This window comes from Solea solea, chromosome 1 (genome assembly GCF_958295425.1).
Source record: "Solea solea chromosome 1, fSolSol10.1, whole genome shotgun sequence".
Taxonomy (NCBI): domain Eukaryota; kingdom Metazoa; phylum Chordata; class Actinopteri; order Pleuronectiformes; family Soleidae; genus Solea; species Solea solea.
Genome location: NC_081134.1, coordinates 15,401,186 through 15,417,874, shown reverse-complemented (window position 1 = coordinate 15,417,874; position 16,689 = coordinate 15,401,186). Strand labels below are relative to the sequence as shown.

Below are 16,689 nucleotides of genomic sequence, written 5' to 3'. Positions count from 1 at the left end.
GGTAAAATAAAACGTCCTTTTATTGGCGTGTAAGGTTTATGTGTGTGCATGTAGTAAAAGATGGACTTTTGGAGCAAAGCATCAGTTGTGTTTTTTCTCTCCTATGTTAATTTATAGATAATGAGTTCCAGGTGAATGCTATAAACAAAGGATTCCAGGCTACACTGCAATCGCTTTACTGCAGAGCCAATCTCAGGACCAAAGAAGTTGTCATAAAATTCTTCCTTCAGTCACCAATTTATTAAAACCTGAATATGTAAAATTGAAGTGAACATAATGATTTTCACTGTGTATATGTCATTGGAGGATGTTTCTTTGTATGGAGAAGGGACCTGGAGATAACAAATAAATCTTGGCAGTGCCCAAATAATAACACACCTTAGGGTTGTGGTTCATGTTCCAGTCCTGGCCTTCCTGGGGAGTTTGCATGTTCTCCTTGTTTGTATGTGGGCTATTTTAGGTTCAGCCTAAAAGAGCTGTCTTGAGACATTGACAGCTCTTTTAGGTTCAGCCACGCTTCGCATTTTTGACCACCACATCTCTTTGTGTTTGACTAATTCTGCTGGCAACAGAAATGCTACAGTCTGTGTTATAGTGTGGCACTACAGGCCTAAACACCAAAGTAACAAGTATTTGAAGACCACAAATGTAAAACTTTCATAAATTATGAATACATACCGGCTGTGCCATTACATCCATGAAGGCAGCATTTTAATTTGACATATTTCCTTAATCTCTAAAGACATACTGTAGTCATTTTATGAACATGGGGTTACCACTGAGCCCCCATGGCTCAATCCTCACTTTTTTAATACATTTACTTCTAAAACTTAGGTACATGTGACTTTTGATACTTGAGTACAGTAAATGTCATGTATGACTTTTACTTAAGTAATGTTATAAAAAAAAGTGACTTCAACTTCTGGTAACAGTCATTTTCTGGTAACATACTTGTACTTTTACTCAAGTATCCCTTTTAGGTACTTTACACAAGACTGTCGGTGTTAATTTTTTCAGTTCTGGCTTTTCACAGCCTTGCAATTTGTGGCGCAATCTGCCACCTGCTGGACATACAAAGCATCACTGCATCAATCAAAACAGGGTCAAAATGTCAAGCCAAAATGACATTAACCTGACAAGGCTCAGACTGGGACACTGTGGATTGATGAGTGGATAACAGGCAAGCACAGGGAAGCTGCTGTTAACACTGTGGAGAACTTGAGTCTGTGGTGTACACTATGATGTACTGTCATATGAGAGAGCGCTTTTCAAAATTTGGGAGATGGAGATGATGAAGTGCTACATTTTCGTATGTCATACGTGCAGGGGTCTCCAACGATGAGCTCGCCAAAGGTTTCAATAATCAAACATGAACCTGCTTATATTTTTGTCCAATCTGACTGAACGTATTGACATCTCTGCACTACGCACATTCACACATTCTTGTCATATTCTCACTAACTTATACTTTTTAGGTTTATATTTTAATAGTATATCTTCTACTGAAAAGTTCAAGTCAAATGACTTGTTTGTGTGCACAAACTTGGCCAATAAAGTTGATTCTGATTCTGAGATGAACATTTAAATAACTCCATAAGAGTTAATCCAAGTGGATACACTCCAGCATAAAGGGGAGTGAATAAGCCAAAAATGTTGACGTTTTGTTTTGGCAGCATTAATGTAATGTATACAGAAATACAAAATGCACATGGGGTGAATTGAGGACTATTTTTTATTTTTTTTTAATGTTTATTGCAAAATGTGAGTTGTGGCCACCAACATTTTGTCAATGTCCAGGCAAAACAAGCTCATTCTGTTTGTTTGGTTTGAAATAAGCTATGAGAATAAATGTTAAAAGGCATTCTCATATTGTCAAAGTAGCTCTCAGACGAAAAAAGCTTTTTTCTTCTGGTATAGACCTGCAGTGACTGAATGTGTAAGTACCGCCTCCACACCGGTGTGAGGCAGCATTCAGGCAGCAGTCGGCCGGAAAGTGTAGAAGAAGAAAATGGAACTGTTGGATTTGATGTCAACAACTAGGTGTTAGCAACGTAGCCGACCTTTGATGTTTATACGCGCAGTGACCGCTTCATATCAAGTTTAACACGCTCTCGGGACAGTGTGCAAAATGCGCGTGTTGTGTCTCGCGAGAAGAGCTTTCGCGTTCAGCGACTGTCTCGGTGTTTACGCGAGGAAATGCGCCGGTCGTCGTTTGTGCGTGACATTTCTCTCTGAAGTGCCAGCTGCAGCAGCGGGCAGCCGTGTCAAGAAGTACAGCAATGACTCTAGAAATATCCCGGGACAGTTTGTGTGCTGTCATCTCCCTCACAGGAGCGTGCTGAAAATCCAGGGCCAAGACACTTGCTCTTTTCTTCAGGGAATTATAACCAATGACATGAGGATGTTACTGGAGGAGCCTGCGCTTAGAGCCATGTACTCGCATATGTTGAACGTTCAGGGGAGGACACTGTATGACATCATGCTGTACAGGTAAAGTAAACGTCATCGTGTTTTTCACAACGCATATACATACATGTACATATCATGAGTAACACGAGGGCGTGGATGCTCAGCTTATCTCTATAATGCAGCTGTTCCCACAGCACTGGTGGCGAGGTTTCATGGTTACAAAGACTGCACTACACAAGATTAGTTCCCTTTTAAAAGTAGAATATAGTCTAAAATCAGTGGAACAGAGAAAATAAACTGACTTTGTCAGATCATGTTGCGTTCTCAAATGAAACGCGTGTTTGAAACAAACGGCGATTGTATAAACTCTTGATATCCAATTAAGTTGACCTCCTAATTCTATATAATCGCCTTCCAAAGTGTGTCCTCTCTTTAGTGTGTCCTGTTTTTGTCATTTGTTCCAGAAAGTGCAGAAAAGGGTGGTAACTGTAGTGTCCGTTTCCTGAACCTCAAAATTACATCCTCTAATGTTTACATTTGCAATAACATCCTCAAAGATATGCAATTCACTGGCATAAATTAAAAAGAAACCAGACAATATTCACATTTAAGAATCTGAAATCAGAGAACTTCGTATTTTATTTTTAAAGTAACAAAACAATATTCTATTGTCAGATATTCTATAGTCCTGTCTTATGAAATAGATAAATACAATTATTTTTAGTAGTTTTGGTGGCTTAGACCATAAAATATTTAAAGCCATCCTGACAAAAAATACTAGATGTATACTGTATGCAAAATAACTTTTTTCCATATATCTTATACTATTCTGATTTGTGACACTGCAGGTTTTGTAAAATTTACATGTAAACACTTTGCTGATATCATGTATGAATGGCACATACTGTAGGTTGAAGTAGTCAGTGAAAATAATTGGGGGGCAACCCCTTGCATGGTATTATGTTTTATTGTAATTTGAGTCATTTAACTTTTTGTTTTTCCTTTCAGTTTTAAAGAAGCTGATGCTGGACCTGGCGTTTTCCTTGAATGTGATGCTGCCGTTGAGGACTTGATTTTAAGACACATGAAGGTATACAAGATTCGCAGAAATGTCAGCATTAATCCCTGTCCAGAACTCTCTGTTTGGGCGGTGCTCCCCCCACAAAAAACCCCTGGCCAAGCGGTGAGTAAACCTCAGCTTTCCTCCCCTGAAAAAGCTCTGGTATGGGAAGCTGATCCCAGAATTCAGGAAATGGGCTGGAGATTGGTGATGGACAGTCACATGGACCCCAGCGTTATCATTTCATCTTGTCAGAAAGGTGACACAGAGGACTATCACAGACATCGCTATGCAATAGGTAAGACTGGTTCGTAGTCATTACTCTTTAATTAAATAAAAGGATTTGTCTGAAGTAGGGCTGTCAGTATTTACGTGTTAAACATAATTGACAAAAAGCAGATCTTTTTTACTTTGTTAATTATTTTTTATTGCATTAATCACATCAGTGGAGTGTCAGAGCTGCTCTGAGAGAGAGTTGGTTGTTGTGTGTCATACACATGTGGACAAAATTGTTGGTACCCTCCCGTTAAAGAAAAAAAAAACCTCAATGGTCACTGAAATACCTTGACACTGACAAAAAGTAATAATAATATATAAAAATGTAATGGAAATTAACTAATGAAAATCAGACATTGCTTGTGAGTTATGGTTCATCAATAAAACTGGCCTGGACAAAAATGGTGGTACCCCTTGAAAAGATTGAAAATAATTTGAACTGAATATGGACCACAGAAAATTAAGGAAAGAGTTGTCTTTGGAGATCAAAAAATATATATTCTAGACAAGCACGTTAAAGGTAAAGGCTATGAGACCATCTCCAAGAGACATGATGTTCCTGTGACTACAGTTGTAAATAGCCCAGAACAATATCCTAAGAGATTAGAGGTGATCTTCAAGGTCAAGATACATCAGTGTCAGATCGCACCATCCGTCACTGTTTGAGCCAAAGTGGACGACTGAGGAGGACACCACTGTTGGAAGCAAATCATAAAAAAGCGAGACTGGAAATTGCCAAAATGCATAACGACAAGCCACAAAGCTTCCGGGAGAATGTGCTTTGGACAGATGAGACAAAACTGGAGCTTTTCAGCAAGTTACATCAGCTCTATGTTCACAGACGCAAAAATGAAACATACAAAGAAAAGAACACTGAACCTACTGTGAAACATGGAGGAGGCTTGGTTATGTGTTGGGGCTGTTTTGCTGCTTCTCGCACATGGTTTCTTGAATCTGTACAGGGTACAATGAAATCTCAAGACTATCAAGGCATTCTGGAGAGAAATGTGCTGCCCAGTGTCGGAAAGCTTGGTCTCAGTCGCACTCTCTGTTCTCCAACAGGATGATGACCCAAAACACACAGTTAAAAACACCCAGTAATGGTTATGAACAAAACATTGAACTATTCTGGCGTCCTTCTATGAGCCCCGATTTAAATCCTATTGAACATCTGTGGAAGGAGCTCAAACATGCAATGTGGAGAAGACACTCTTCAAACCTCAGACAGCTGGAGCAGTTTACTCACGAAGAATGGGTGAAAATTCCTTTCAAACAGGTGCAGAAGTCTCAGTGAGAGTTACAGGAATCACTTGATTTCAGTGATTACATCAAAATATTGTGAAATAAAATATTAATATTTTCATTATTTTGTTGTTTAAAATAATTCTGTTCAACCATAATTCAAAATGAATTTTGAATACATTTTCACGTATTATTACTTTTGTCAGTTTCAAGTTATTTCTGTGACCATTGTGGGTTTTTCTTTTCTTCAACAGAAGGGTACCAACAATTTTGTCCATGTGTACTTCATTGATTGCTTAGTCAGGAAGTTAAATAAACGAATACATTTAGGTGCAGCTCTGCTGAGAGATGATGAAGGCAAGAAAATGTATCTTTTGACAGCCCTAGTCTGAGCATTTGCGAATGATATTTTGTGACAAGTTTTGTTTGTTCTGCTGTCATTGTTGTCTAGGACTTCCTGAAGGAGTCAAGGACCTTCCTCCTGGGGTTGCACTGCCACTAGAATCAAATCTTGTCTACATGCAGGGCATCAGTTTTAGCAAAGGCTGTTACATTGGCCAAGAGCTCACAGCCAGAACTCATCACACCGGGGTGATTCGGAAACGCCTGATGCCAGTGCACTTCTCCTCTCCAGTTCATGACCTCGAGGAAGGAGCTGCGCTACAAACGCAGGCAGGCAAGCCAGCTGGGAAGTACCGAGCAGGGGTTGGAGACCTGGGTCTTAGCCTAATCCGCATGGCTCATGCCAAAGATGTGTTGACAGTCAAATCTTCTAAGGACACCACGGTAACACTTGAGGTCTCTGTGCCTGACTGGTGGCCTAAAGATGTGTAAATGAACTAAAGAAAGTGACATGTGCCATATTTGATAGATCCCAGAAGTACAGTTTTTGTTATTGCTTAAACACTGTGTGGCACAAATGTATACTTGTATGTTTTCATTACAATAAAACATAATTTGAGTGATTTTCCTTATTTCTAAAATATTATTAAGATATAAACCTCTAGTGCGGCACTTACAACATGATGTGCTAACTGCCATATGGTATTGGTGGTAGTTGAATAAAATTCAAATGCAACAAGATAAAAAAAACAATGAACTTTCTTTTTTTTTTTTTAAATATAATTAGATTCCTTTAACTTTAATGTTTACAAGCAACATTTCTAAGATTGCAACTCATCTCATCCCAAACACATTGGCACTTTACATTCAAGCTTTATAAAGGTGACGAGCCACAAAACGTCTTACTCCTGATAAAGGAGATGCTGCCCTCTTGTGGATTGAATGGTGTCCCGAATTTGCTGTAACATTGTTTCTGGCTGCAGTGCCAGTGTTGAATGATCAAGCCGCTTAAAGTCTTCGTTGCAGAGGAGGCATTCAAGTACATGAGCTACTCTCTGTAGATCAAAGGCAGCATGGTAAGGTCCAAGTGTGGTGAACACCTCTGAGAGATGACGTGGGTAATCGGAGGAATCCCCCGAGCAAGCATTCAGGAAAGCCATTCGGTTGTCAGAAATGATTTTTAGGAACGAAGCAAATTCACAATAATTGATACCAGAGCAGGCTTTCATGATGACCTGAAAAGGAACATAATTATCTGTCAAATCTTCTATATATTATATGCAGTCAGGCATTCTTGGGCAACCTGAAAAATATAGAACAATCTTATATGTCAAGTACCTGGCAGTGCTGATGCCACGAGTCCATAGTGTTTCTCCACTCATCTATCTCTTTCTGAACAGAAGACAGCTCGTTCTGAAGGAACTGCCACATTATGTCAATGTTGCAGCCATTTAACCAGTTGTGATTAATAGAGATAGTGTCCTCCTGCAAAACAAAATTCATAATGGTAAAAAAAGTACACTCTTACTATATGTGATAAATGACATATACGCACAATATATGTATATATATGATAATCGCTTCTCATTTTGCTCTGCCTCTATAGTACAAACACTTTTGCCAGTGCTGTTCTTACCAGATTATAAACTTGATGGTGCCACCCACTTGGCACAAAAATGATTTCACCTGCCTCTTGAATGATCTCAAGAGGTTGACAGGCTTCTTCAAAGTGAGGAAAAAGGCCTGTGTCTTGAAGCTCTGATGATGTTACATCATATGGGAGGTTGCCGTGAGTGTCTTGCAGAAATTCCTCCTGACCTGGGGGATATAAGAGCCATTTCTTCCTGCCACAGATGTTTGCCGACCAACTGTAGGAGCGGAACACATCAGTGTGGAATGGGGTCCTGGTGATGAAAAGATAAGTTTGATTTTGTGATAAACAATGCTATAATCATACTTATTGTCATTATTTTGTTGAATTTTCATACCATGAACCTTTAGGCCCCATGTAGACAAAGCGATAGTCATCTACTTCAAGTGTATCCCAATATTCATTAAGCCAGTCTGAAGAAAAGAAGACTGGGGTGGTGTAAACATTATGTTCTGGGTAGTCCCTGTGGAATATAATAACATTTGTTACATATAAATAAAACAACAACAACAACAACATTCACAAAAAGGCAAATTATGTTGACATATACCTTGACATGTGCCAGTCTTTAAGATAGAGACATCCTTTAGGTGATGAGTGCCCATTCTGGATATATTCCTTCCAGTAGTGTATAAATTCTTTGAAAGGCATAACTTGTTTAGGATTTGCATTATACTCCTTAGCATTGCAGTTTGCAACAGGAACAGGAGTCTCATCTGTAATGGAAAAGACATGCATTAGGGTACATGGCAGTCACTGCAGCATGCTATTTAATAATTGACGTGTTGGTAGTGAGTTTAATTACCAAACTCTTGTAGCAATTTCTGGAAATTAGGCTTTCCTTCTTCAGTCACCCACTGTTTTCTACACTTCCAGTCCTCTGTGAACCTTCTCGAAAACATGCATGGGTGATTGGGAAGCAAGTATTTCTTAAAAAATTTAGAATAGCTCAGCTCCTTGTCGATGTAATCCACAAAATGTGATGACCAAAACTGTTCATACGACTGTCTTGGTATTTTGACGAGGCTGCAGCAGTTGCGGTACGCATCCCTGTCCATAATTCTAAACAACAGCTCGGCTAGCCTGTTAGCAAGCTTAGCTGTCAGTGCCTGGACAGCATGAAACGGTGAGGAAAGCTTGGCTTCCTATCACATTCGCCGTTAATCTTAACACCGTGTTTACGTTAGAACAAATACATTGTGCTAAAATGTGTGATTTTCATATCTTGATATCACATCGGTGCAGACTATTCCAAACACTACGGGTTACAGTTCCTCAACGACACCAATAAAACACTATTTTTCAAAATTGCTTGTATTTATCTTTGTCAACTCTTAAACTATGCTCCATATCTTACCTTTATTGATAAGCTATAAATGCTAACAATACTTATTTTTATATTTTAATCAACCTTGCCGTTGTAGCCTTTTTTTTTTTTTTACTGACAGCAGCATTTTCATGTCGGACAGTAAACACTACCGCACTACTGTGACGTAACTTCCGTTGTAAACATCACTGTTTTTACTGAGAAGACCATGGGTAACGTAATGCTGAGCCCGACGAGATAATGTCGATTAATTTGGTTTGGGACGAATATAATTTACCAAGAATTAACGAATTACATTATAACTGTTATTATATTATATTACTCTTGTCAAGCGGCCAGTTGGATAGAAACCCGAAGCTGTCCGACTCTTTATATATGCTGTGAAGAAGAAGAAGTATGTTCACTCCGACTACAGTTAACTCCCACAACGTTGTCCTTACGGTGTAATAATAGATTAAAACTGTAACAGTGTGTGCATGTTGCCGTTGTCACACGTCTTTTGTCCCTCTTCCAGGTGAATCTGTGTGCCTACTTCCATAATGAGCCGGGACCATCCTATCCACAGCTGGCCCGGCTCCTATTACATAAACAGTGAGAAACGATGGGAAAATGGCACCCTCTCCCTCACCAGGACCATTGTGCGCTTCGTCTCCAACCAGAGTAAAGAGAGTCTTATTAGCTTCCGCCTCTCCCGTATCATGGAGATCAAGATGGAGTCGTCCAGCTTCATTTTCAGCACTCTCACCGTTCTTGAAGAGGGCAACGTGAAACACTGGTTTGGTTCCCTGAAGCCCAACAGAGTGGTGGTATATAATGTGTTGGAACATTTCTGGAGGGAACGCCTGCTGTCCCCCAGCTCAGAGGCCCACGGTGCTGAGTCTCAGCCTTCTAAAGGCAGAGAGCTGATCAGCCTGATGGCAGGAGCCCAGAGACGACTGGAGGACACCGGCAGAGTCCTCAGCCACCAAGGAGAGCAGTTTGATAATATGATGCAGGGACTTGAGAATATTGACTCTGACCTGGGCGTGGCTGATAAGTACTTATCTGCATATTTACTAACAGAATAATTAAGCAATTTCTTCTTTATTTGTAGTCTTGTCCATTTTGCATGTTAAAACAACACAACTCATGTTAAAAAAAAACTGTCCTTCACAAACTGGATGTTATTTACCACGCTGCCATCCACTTAATGACTGGGGCTGCATTTAACACTCACCATTGCTGCCTGTATTCCCCTGTGAACTAGCCCTCACGCCATTCTCACAGACAGACTCGCTTGTTTCTGTACATTTCATTGGGGAAAACCCCTTCATATCTATAGTCACTTCTCAATATTCAACACCACTCGCTGTCTTCGTTCTAGCAACTTCATTTTTCTCCTGACCCCCAAAGCCCATACCTCCTTTGGTCAACAGCTGATCAGCTGATAGTCAGAGAACGTTGCACTTGCTTTTAGCCACTTTTTAATATATGTCTGTGTATTTTTTACACATCATTTTCTTTTTTGTTGATACTTTCTGCCTCTTATGCTTCCTATTGGCCAAGCCATCATTGCAAATGAGAATTGATTCTGAAATGACTCACCTGGTTAAGGAAAGATTAAATAAATAAAAACAATTTTTAAGGTTACAACAGCAAACCGTCTTACAAGTTCTCCTGGTGTTTGTCTACTCTGTTGCAGACTTTTGTCACAGCTGGAGTGTCCCCCCTGGTGGCCTTTTGGTAAACTCCCCTGGAGGACCCATCAAGAAGCCAAGGCTGAAGATGCTGCAAGAGCTGCAGCATCTGCTTCTGCTGCTGCTTCAGCTGGCAGGGAGTCTGTTAGAAATAAGGTGATTGCAAGTATCCCTGCTGTCATGTCGAAAGGGGAAGACTCTGACTTGAAACCAGGATGCTTGGTAGTGCTGGTGTCCTCACTGGAGGTGCGGGACAGAAATTGCCAGCTCCTTCATCGCTTTGAACGAAATGAGATAGACGAAATCAGGGTCAAGAGTCCTTATGAAATTGCTGTCAGACAGCGCTTTATTGGGAAGCCAGACATATGCTACAGATTCCTGTCTGCCAAGATGCCAGAAGCATTGTCACTGTTGGGGATGCAATATAAAAAGAAGATGGAGTTTACAAGGGAATACATTGCTTTCAAGGGAACTCCAGCTTCATCTCCATGTGACAGAGAAGGGACTAACTGGGATGAAGGTAATGGGGAGAACTGCTTTTGTTTCCATGTCTATAATACATTTGAACACTGAGTGGCAGTAAAGCTCTACTTTTCCACATCTGTATTTTTTCAAGCATGTAGCCACCTTTAAAAACACTTCATCCACACAACTTTGGACATGGCTATTGGTGTATTAGACATGTATTTTGATGAGTCACTTCACCCTGATTGCCTCAGTTGTTCTGTTTTGAGTTTACTGTCTGGTTTCCTGATAAACAACATATGCACTCTGCACTTTTTCACCATCTCCACCCATGGAGTCAGGTTTGTCACAGAGGTGCCAAGAGACAGAGCTCCCACTGGAGGTCCCAGCAGGAGAGCTGTCCCAGCTGCACGTGCATGTCCTCCAACCATCTGTCAGTCAGGCTGAGGCCCAGGAACTTAAACAGGTGAGTTCCAGTTGGACAAGTAAAACTTCCATTGCCTATGTGACTGAATGACTTGCACTACTGTTACATTTAGATTTTTTTATTTATTTTTTTCATATTTGTATATTCAAGGTAGGTAATACAAATGTCATGTCTGTGTGTACAGGCAACAGATTGTCTTGGCAGCTGTTATAGTAACATGTATTTTGATCGTTCCATTCCAAGCCACAGTTCATCATAATGATTTTTATTTTTTATCCTGTGTGTTTAAAATGTTATTTGGTGAGACCACAAACCAAAGTCCATCCTGGTTTTAAGAGAGGAAAAGAAACATGGTCAACTTGCTCAGACTGTGCAACATCTTTCCATTCAGAACCTTGCAACAGTGAGAACCGTTACAGACATGGTCTGTGGTGGCAAGACCTATACAGTGACGCAAACTCAGACCTATGATTCAGACATTGTTTTATGTGTGAGAGAGAGAAACACAGAGCACACACTATAACAGGTTGCTTAGAATAAGATATATTTAGTGTTAAACCTTAAGAAGGCTACTGTGTTTTTTTTTTTGGTATATCTTGTACTTACGCATCACATGTTTTTAGATTATTGAAAGAATGACCGTAGTCTAAATTAGCCTGATATGCCAGTGTCCTGCTAGTGACTGGCTTGCATTAACAATAAATGAAAAGTGTCATATTAGTAATAGTTGAAATGTGACCAAGATGTGTGATGAGCAGTTGTTGAACATTTATTAATCTGTGTCCCATAGTGGGCAACATACTTAACACTGACACTACTTCTTAAAATTAAAATATGTCTCTGCTTTCTTGTTGGTAACTGGTCAACATATGAGCAGACACTAGTATACAGTAAAAGCAAATTTGGCCTCATATATTGAGCCTGCCGATTTATCAGTAAGGCAGTCAGCATTTATGTTAGTGTGAGACATTTGTGCTCACAAAAAAGCCAACATGATAAAACAACTGCGTAATAAATGACCATGACATGATTAACAGCAATGAAAAAGACAGATTTTGTTTGCTAAACAAAAGCAAATAATTCCAAAACAAAGAGGAAAAGCTATTACATGCTGAAACCAACCGGTACCCATTTGATTGGCATACACTATGCCTGAGAAATACTGGGCATTTGGCTTATCTTTATTTTCATAGTTTATCTCATAGTTAACACTTTATATTTAGAATTTAGTTAATTATCAGTAGCTCACTGTTGTTTTTGCATGTACAATCATTTTTCAAACAAATTTATCTAAGTACTAACAGCATTAGGCCAGTCATACAAATACTCTGACATATATTGTCTTCAGCTGATACTGGCTCAGACGTCAAAGGCTGTAATTTTTAGTTAATAACACATTTTTACGCACACCCTTCTCTTTATGTATTACATGTCAAGATTAGTATTGACAGTAGAGAAAACGTGTACTTGGGTCACTCAATTTATTGTCTTATCCTAAGTGCTTTTGCACATGTTCTCCTTTGTCCAATGATTTTATACAATCATTGATGTTTGAAGATGGAAATTCCAACTCTTAAATGGAACAAACGGGTTCACATATAAGAATGATACAGTTTTTTTCTTTTTCATGTAATGCATGTCTATTATCACAGTCCTGAAACTACCTCACTCTTGCCCATGACAGAAGGAATTTTAGCTCATATATTTTTCTATTAGCTGTAGCCTAAATGTTTAATTTTGTGGGTTTTTGTGGGTAAATGTTTAATTTTGTGGGTTACATGACATAATTCCATTTGCCATTGTATATGCTGCAGCTAAAAATATTCATTTTCTGACTTTTTCTATGACACACAAAAACTCAAATTCGGTTATACTTTCCCAGTAGAAAGTGTAAAGTCACAGACCTGAGTGAGTGAATGCAGCTGTTCCTTAGTGTGTATTGACATACTATCTGTTTTTTAAACTGCTGTCTGGAGCCATTTGTGTGCTCGCTTGCAATGTCCACACGTAACGTCCAGTGAAAACTGACATAATGTCAGTGGGAGTGCAAGCGTGTCTGTGTGAGAGACAGAGCATATGTAGCATAACATAATATTAGTTTAGAAACCATGGTGGTGGGGTTTGGAGTGAGTGTTTATTAGGTTTTGCTTGGCACATGACAGTACATTTAAGTTTTCCCATCAACCATAACATACACAATTGTTTGACCATTAAGATGTAGTTGCAGCAATAAACCACCTGAAAACAGCATATAAACAATATAGTGTGATATCAATGATCCCAAAAGACTAGCCAAGACATTCTGAGTATATTCTCAAGTTTCCTTTACTGCGTAATAAAATATTATTATTCTGTATCCACGGAATGATCAGCTGTTATTGCTGTTATGGTTAGTTTTGATTTGAAACATTGTCTTCTGATCTACTCTGACCTATTATTTTCAAACACAATGAGAAGATCACTCTCAGCTAATCCTCTTTCTCAATTTCATTCATTAACACACTCAGTCTCTAAATCCCTGACCCGATCTTTACAACCTTCCATATATGGCCAACATGTCTCGCCCTGCAACCGCTCAACAGCTTTGTGCGGGTTTTAACATAGTCTTGCTTCTTTGTTGTTCTTGTTCACTGGGGGCTGGTGGATAATTGCATAAACAAACAAGTGTAATGCATGTTCTCCAAATGTGTGCACTTATTTGGTTGTGTGTACATATCCGTGCAGATGCTGATGCAGCTGAAGAACCTTGCCCTGGAGGCAGAGACAGAGCTGGAACGGCAGGATGAAGTCCTGGACGTCCTGACCAGCTCCACTGACAGAGCCACCATGCACATAGAGAAGCACACCTGCCGTATGAAAAGACTGCTATAGATCTGACAGGCCAGCTGATGCATTTGGTCAATATGTCCCTACTGGGAAATGCTCTATTGCATTTTGAGAACACTGGGAAACAGCAGTCAGGATTTATATATGCTCAAAAGTAGTTTAGATTAATTTATTTTTTTGGCATTGCATGAGATGGCACACTTAAAACAGATAAACACTAAAATCCTTAAAATTTGCTCATCTGTTTTAACTATTTTTAGTAGGATTATGAATTTAAAAATAATAAGGAGGTAAGCATTTCTTAATGCTTTTTCTTTGTTTGTTTAAAAAAAAAAGAAGTGTTTAGTGATTAATGGGATTCTTTCTCGATGTCATAAGTTAATCCTTTTGTTCAAACCCTGTTTTGTTGTTTATCATGTTGTGGAATTGAATTCAAACATGTGTGACTGCGAAAAATCAGGCATTCTAATGAAAGGTGTGTCTGTGATCTGCACTTTGAATGTGTGGCCTGCAGCCCTTGGCAGCAGTGTCTACCATTGTTATTGTAAAATTTTGTTTGGATGCTGTCAGCTTAACAACTGACATCTTGAAAGCACATTTTTCCTTATTTTCTTACTTTAAGGGAATTCAATATCAAAACAACATCCTGTATTTAATCACATCTTGAATCATTGTTTTCTGGAGAGGTCAGTGTGGGCCAAATATTTCCAGTAGGTGTTAGTTCTGTAATGCTAATACGAACCTGATTGCCATTGAGGAGAAATAACTCAGCCATTGATGGAAGTAGTACTAATGGCCTAATGGCCTACTTACTTACTCTTACTGACAATAATTGTGGTGGAAAGACAGTGAGGGATCCATATTGGTGCATTATTGACTGCCTTTGGTTGATCATGGCACCTGTATTTGATCCGGGGCAATAGCATGAATTCACAGTGCATGAGAGGACATACAACAGAGTACACCATTTACAGACCGAGGCGGAAACATTAATTGCAACGTCAATTAAGAGTAAAACGGACATTAGAAAGCAAAAAAAGAAGACATAAATATAACTGCAACTAATTCAAAAGAAACTGCATGCTTTTTAATAGGTGTGATATACAAGACTGACAAAACAGACAGTGAACAGTAAAAAAAGAATCAAATTATTGTCAAAGAAAGTGATCCATAGGCACATACCTCCACATGCCACTTTGAACACATTGAATGCCCTATATTACAATGTCAAACGATACAAAGAAGGTTTCTGTGTCCACACTGCATTTGGTCATCTCTAAAATCATAGGTTTGTCCTTGTGTCATGTCCTGCCCCTCCACAAAAAGGTTTTGTAGTTTTTGAGGAATCCTGCTGGAGGTAATAATGGGCCAACCTAATATGTGCACAAAGGAGTCAGTGATAGATTACCATCTTTACTTGCTAAGAATATTCCTGTCCTGATGATTTGACCCTCCTAGGTGTGATGGGGCCACTTATTCCTCAGACATACATTTAACACATTGTCGTAGTGTTGCATGTCTCAATATTACTGCTTTGTACTGTATTGATTGGAAATGTCCTCTTCTTATTATAAACACATGGGCCTTTTGCAGAAAGCAGAAAGCTTTCCTCTCTGTGTGTTCTTTTTTTAAATATACATACTTTTAAACATGCTAATATCTACTGTATATGACTTGCTTAAGACTGACGCTATTCTGCAGCTATTCGCTATCTGTATTTTCTGTAAAGAGCTGATATACTGTAACACTGTAATTTCACTGTGGCGTGTTATCACTGTAAATTTGTTTGCGGTTATATTGTATATTATATATTTATTTAACCTTTATTCTGTTTGAAAAAAAAATTGTATTTTTACTGTTTAGAGATGCTTCTTTCTGCTGATTATACAAATTAATTTTAACACTGGACACAACTAAATGATTGAGTTTGACTCTGAGGTAGTACTTCTGCATCTTTCTTATAGTACACATAAGGAATTCTTACTTATCAGATAGGATATCATTAGCATTAAAACTAATAATATATAGTTTGTGATAAAAGATGGTGTAATGATTTGCAGAAGACTTGTAGTTTGATTATTCATGCTAAAATAATGACGAATAGCACTTACACATTAAACTCTTCTACATCTTATGTATTTACTGTAGTTAATGGAAGGTTATGTGTTCACCTCATGTTAAATCAAAACCACTTTGGCTCATCGGTGAACAAATGCACATGATACCAACTTCACGTCAGGGTGTAAGAGGAAAAGAGGAAGATGACTGCATCAACGACTATATTTTCATTACTTTTACATTACTTTATTTATGATAATATGATTTGTCTAATTATAAAAGACCATTTTAGAATAATTTTTTTGGATAACTGCATCAAAGGCAGGTACACAATGGTAAATGTGTTTATTGTCAAAGTCAACTCACCTTTATTTATCAAGCCCAACATCCTGAACACAGTTTGCCTCCAAGGGCCTTTTAGTCTCTAGAGCAAAAAGTGAGGGAAAACTCAACAAAAACCCGGGAGGGGGTTGTGGGTTGGGTTGTCTCACAGACCTGGCAACCCTATAAGAAACAAAGGTGAAAAACTGAAATGACAAGCTTTGCTTATATGGTTAACCCTGAACCCAGTCTAACTTAAATTGAGAGCCTAACACTATACTTTGCCGAATGAGAATTAAAGCACGTTTGGTGTTTGTTTGTTTTTCAGTCAGTACTAATGTTGCTAAATTAGCACAAACACCATAGCCATGTGTGGACTCTGTATGCTATTGCTAGCTAGCTCGTTTTTTTTGTTTTTTGTTTTTTGTTTGTTTTTTACCACTTGCTCAACCAGGACAGAAAAGACAGCCAGTAGTGTGGGAAAACAAGGCGTTTGTTTGTTTTGTTTGTTTGTTTGTTTTAAGAAGCCTCTGGAGTGCTTTGGACATTGTCCCACTGCTTCAGTGCAGGTGGACCTATTGCTGAAGGATAGGCCTGCTTCCTTGCTTC

At 38.9% G+C, this 16,689-nt stretch overlaps 3 protein-coding genes across 3 annotated transcripts; 2 read left to right on the top strand and 1 right to left on the bottom strand.

Annotated features, from left to right (window-relative positions):
* The first annotated feature begins 1,987 nt into the window (after window positions 1-1,987).
* On the top strand, window positions 1,988-5,953 carry iba57 (iron-sulfur cluster assembly factor IBA57). Its single transcript, XM_058643229.1, has 3 exons — window positions 1,988-2,490; window positions 3,418-3,767; window positions 5,439-5,953. The coding sequence occupies exons 1-3, from the start codon at window positions 2,129-2,131 to the stop codon at window positions 5,819-5,821; spliced, it is 1,095 nt and encodes a 364-aa protein (XP_058499212.1). The 5' UTR covers window positions 1,988-2,128; the 3' UTR covers window positions 5,822-5,953.
* A 148-nt stretch (window positions 5,954-6,101) lies between these two features.
* jmjd4 (jumonji domain containing 4) lies at window positions 6,102-8,427 on the bottom strand. Its single transcript, XM_058641962.1, has 6 exons — window positions 7,786-8,427; window positions 7,531-7,696; window positions 7,318-7,443; window positions 6,966-7,233; window positions 6,668-6,814; window positions 6,102-6,564 (listed from the first exon to the last, which is right to left on the bottom strand). Exons 1-6 carry the CDS (start codon window positions 8,036-8,038, stop codon window positions 6,232-6,234), a joined length of 1,293 nt encoding a protein of 430 aa, XP_058497945.1. The 5' UTR covers window positions 8,039-8,427; the 3' UTR covers window positions 6,102-6,231.
* Window positions 8,428-8,507: 80 nt separating this feature from the next.
* snap47 (synaptosome associated protein 47) lies at window positions 8,508-15,602 on the top strand. Its single transcript, XM_058641973.1, has 5 exons — window positions 8,508-8,701; window positions 8,822-9,343; window positions 9,989-10,503; window positions 10,790-10,914; window positions 13,600-15,602. Exons 2-5 carry the CDS (start codon window positions 8,847-8,849, stop codon window positions 13,744-13,746), a joined length of 1,284 nt encoding a protein of 427 aa, XP_058497956.1. The 5' UTR covers window positions 8,508-8,701; window positions 8,822-8,846; the 3' UTR covers window positions 13,747-15,602.
* Window positions 15,603-16,689: the final 1,087 nt, after the last annotated feature.

Coding starts and splice junctions, on each gene's coding strand:
- iba57 (XM_058643229.1), top strand. CDS start 2,129: ATGCGCGTGTTGTGTCTCGCGAGAAGAGCTTTCGCGTTCAGCGACTGT. Junction 2,491..3,417: donor TATGACATCATGCTGTACAG/GTAAAGTAAACG, acceptor TTTTCCTTTCAG/TTTTAAAGAAGCTGATGCTG. Junction 3,768..5,438: donor CAGACATCGCTATGCAATAG/GTAAGACTGGTT, acceptor ATTGTTGTCTAG/GACTTCCTGAAGGAGTCAAG.
- jmjd4 (XM_058641962.1), bottom strand. CDS start 8,038: ATGGACAGGGATGCGTACCGCAACTGCTGCAGCCTCGTCAAAATACCA. Junction 7,234..7,317: donor ATGGGGCCTAAAGGTTCATG/GTATGAAAATTC, acceptor TTTCATCACCAG/GACCCCATTCCACACTGATG. Junction 6,815..6,965: donor ACCATCAAGTTTATAATCTG/GTAAGAACAGCA, acceptor TTTGTTTTGCAG/GAGGACACTATCTCTATTAA.
- snap47 (XM_058641973.1), top strand. CDS start 8,847: ATGAGCCGGGACCATCCTATCCACAGCTGGCCCGGCTCCTATTACATA. Junction 9,344..9,988: donor GACCTGGGCGTGGCTGATAA/GTACTTATCTGC, acceptor ACTCTGTTGCAG/ACTTTTGTCACAGCTGGAGT. Junction 10,915..13,599: donor AGGCCCAGGAACTTAAACAG/GTGAGTTCCAGT, acceptor ATATCCGTGCAG/ATGCTGATGCAGCTGAAGAA.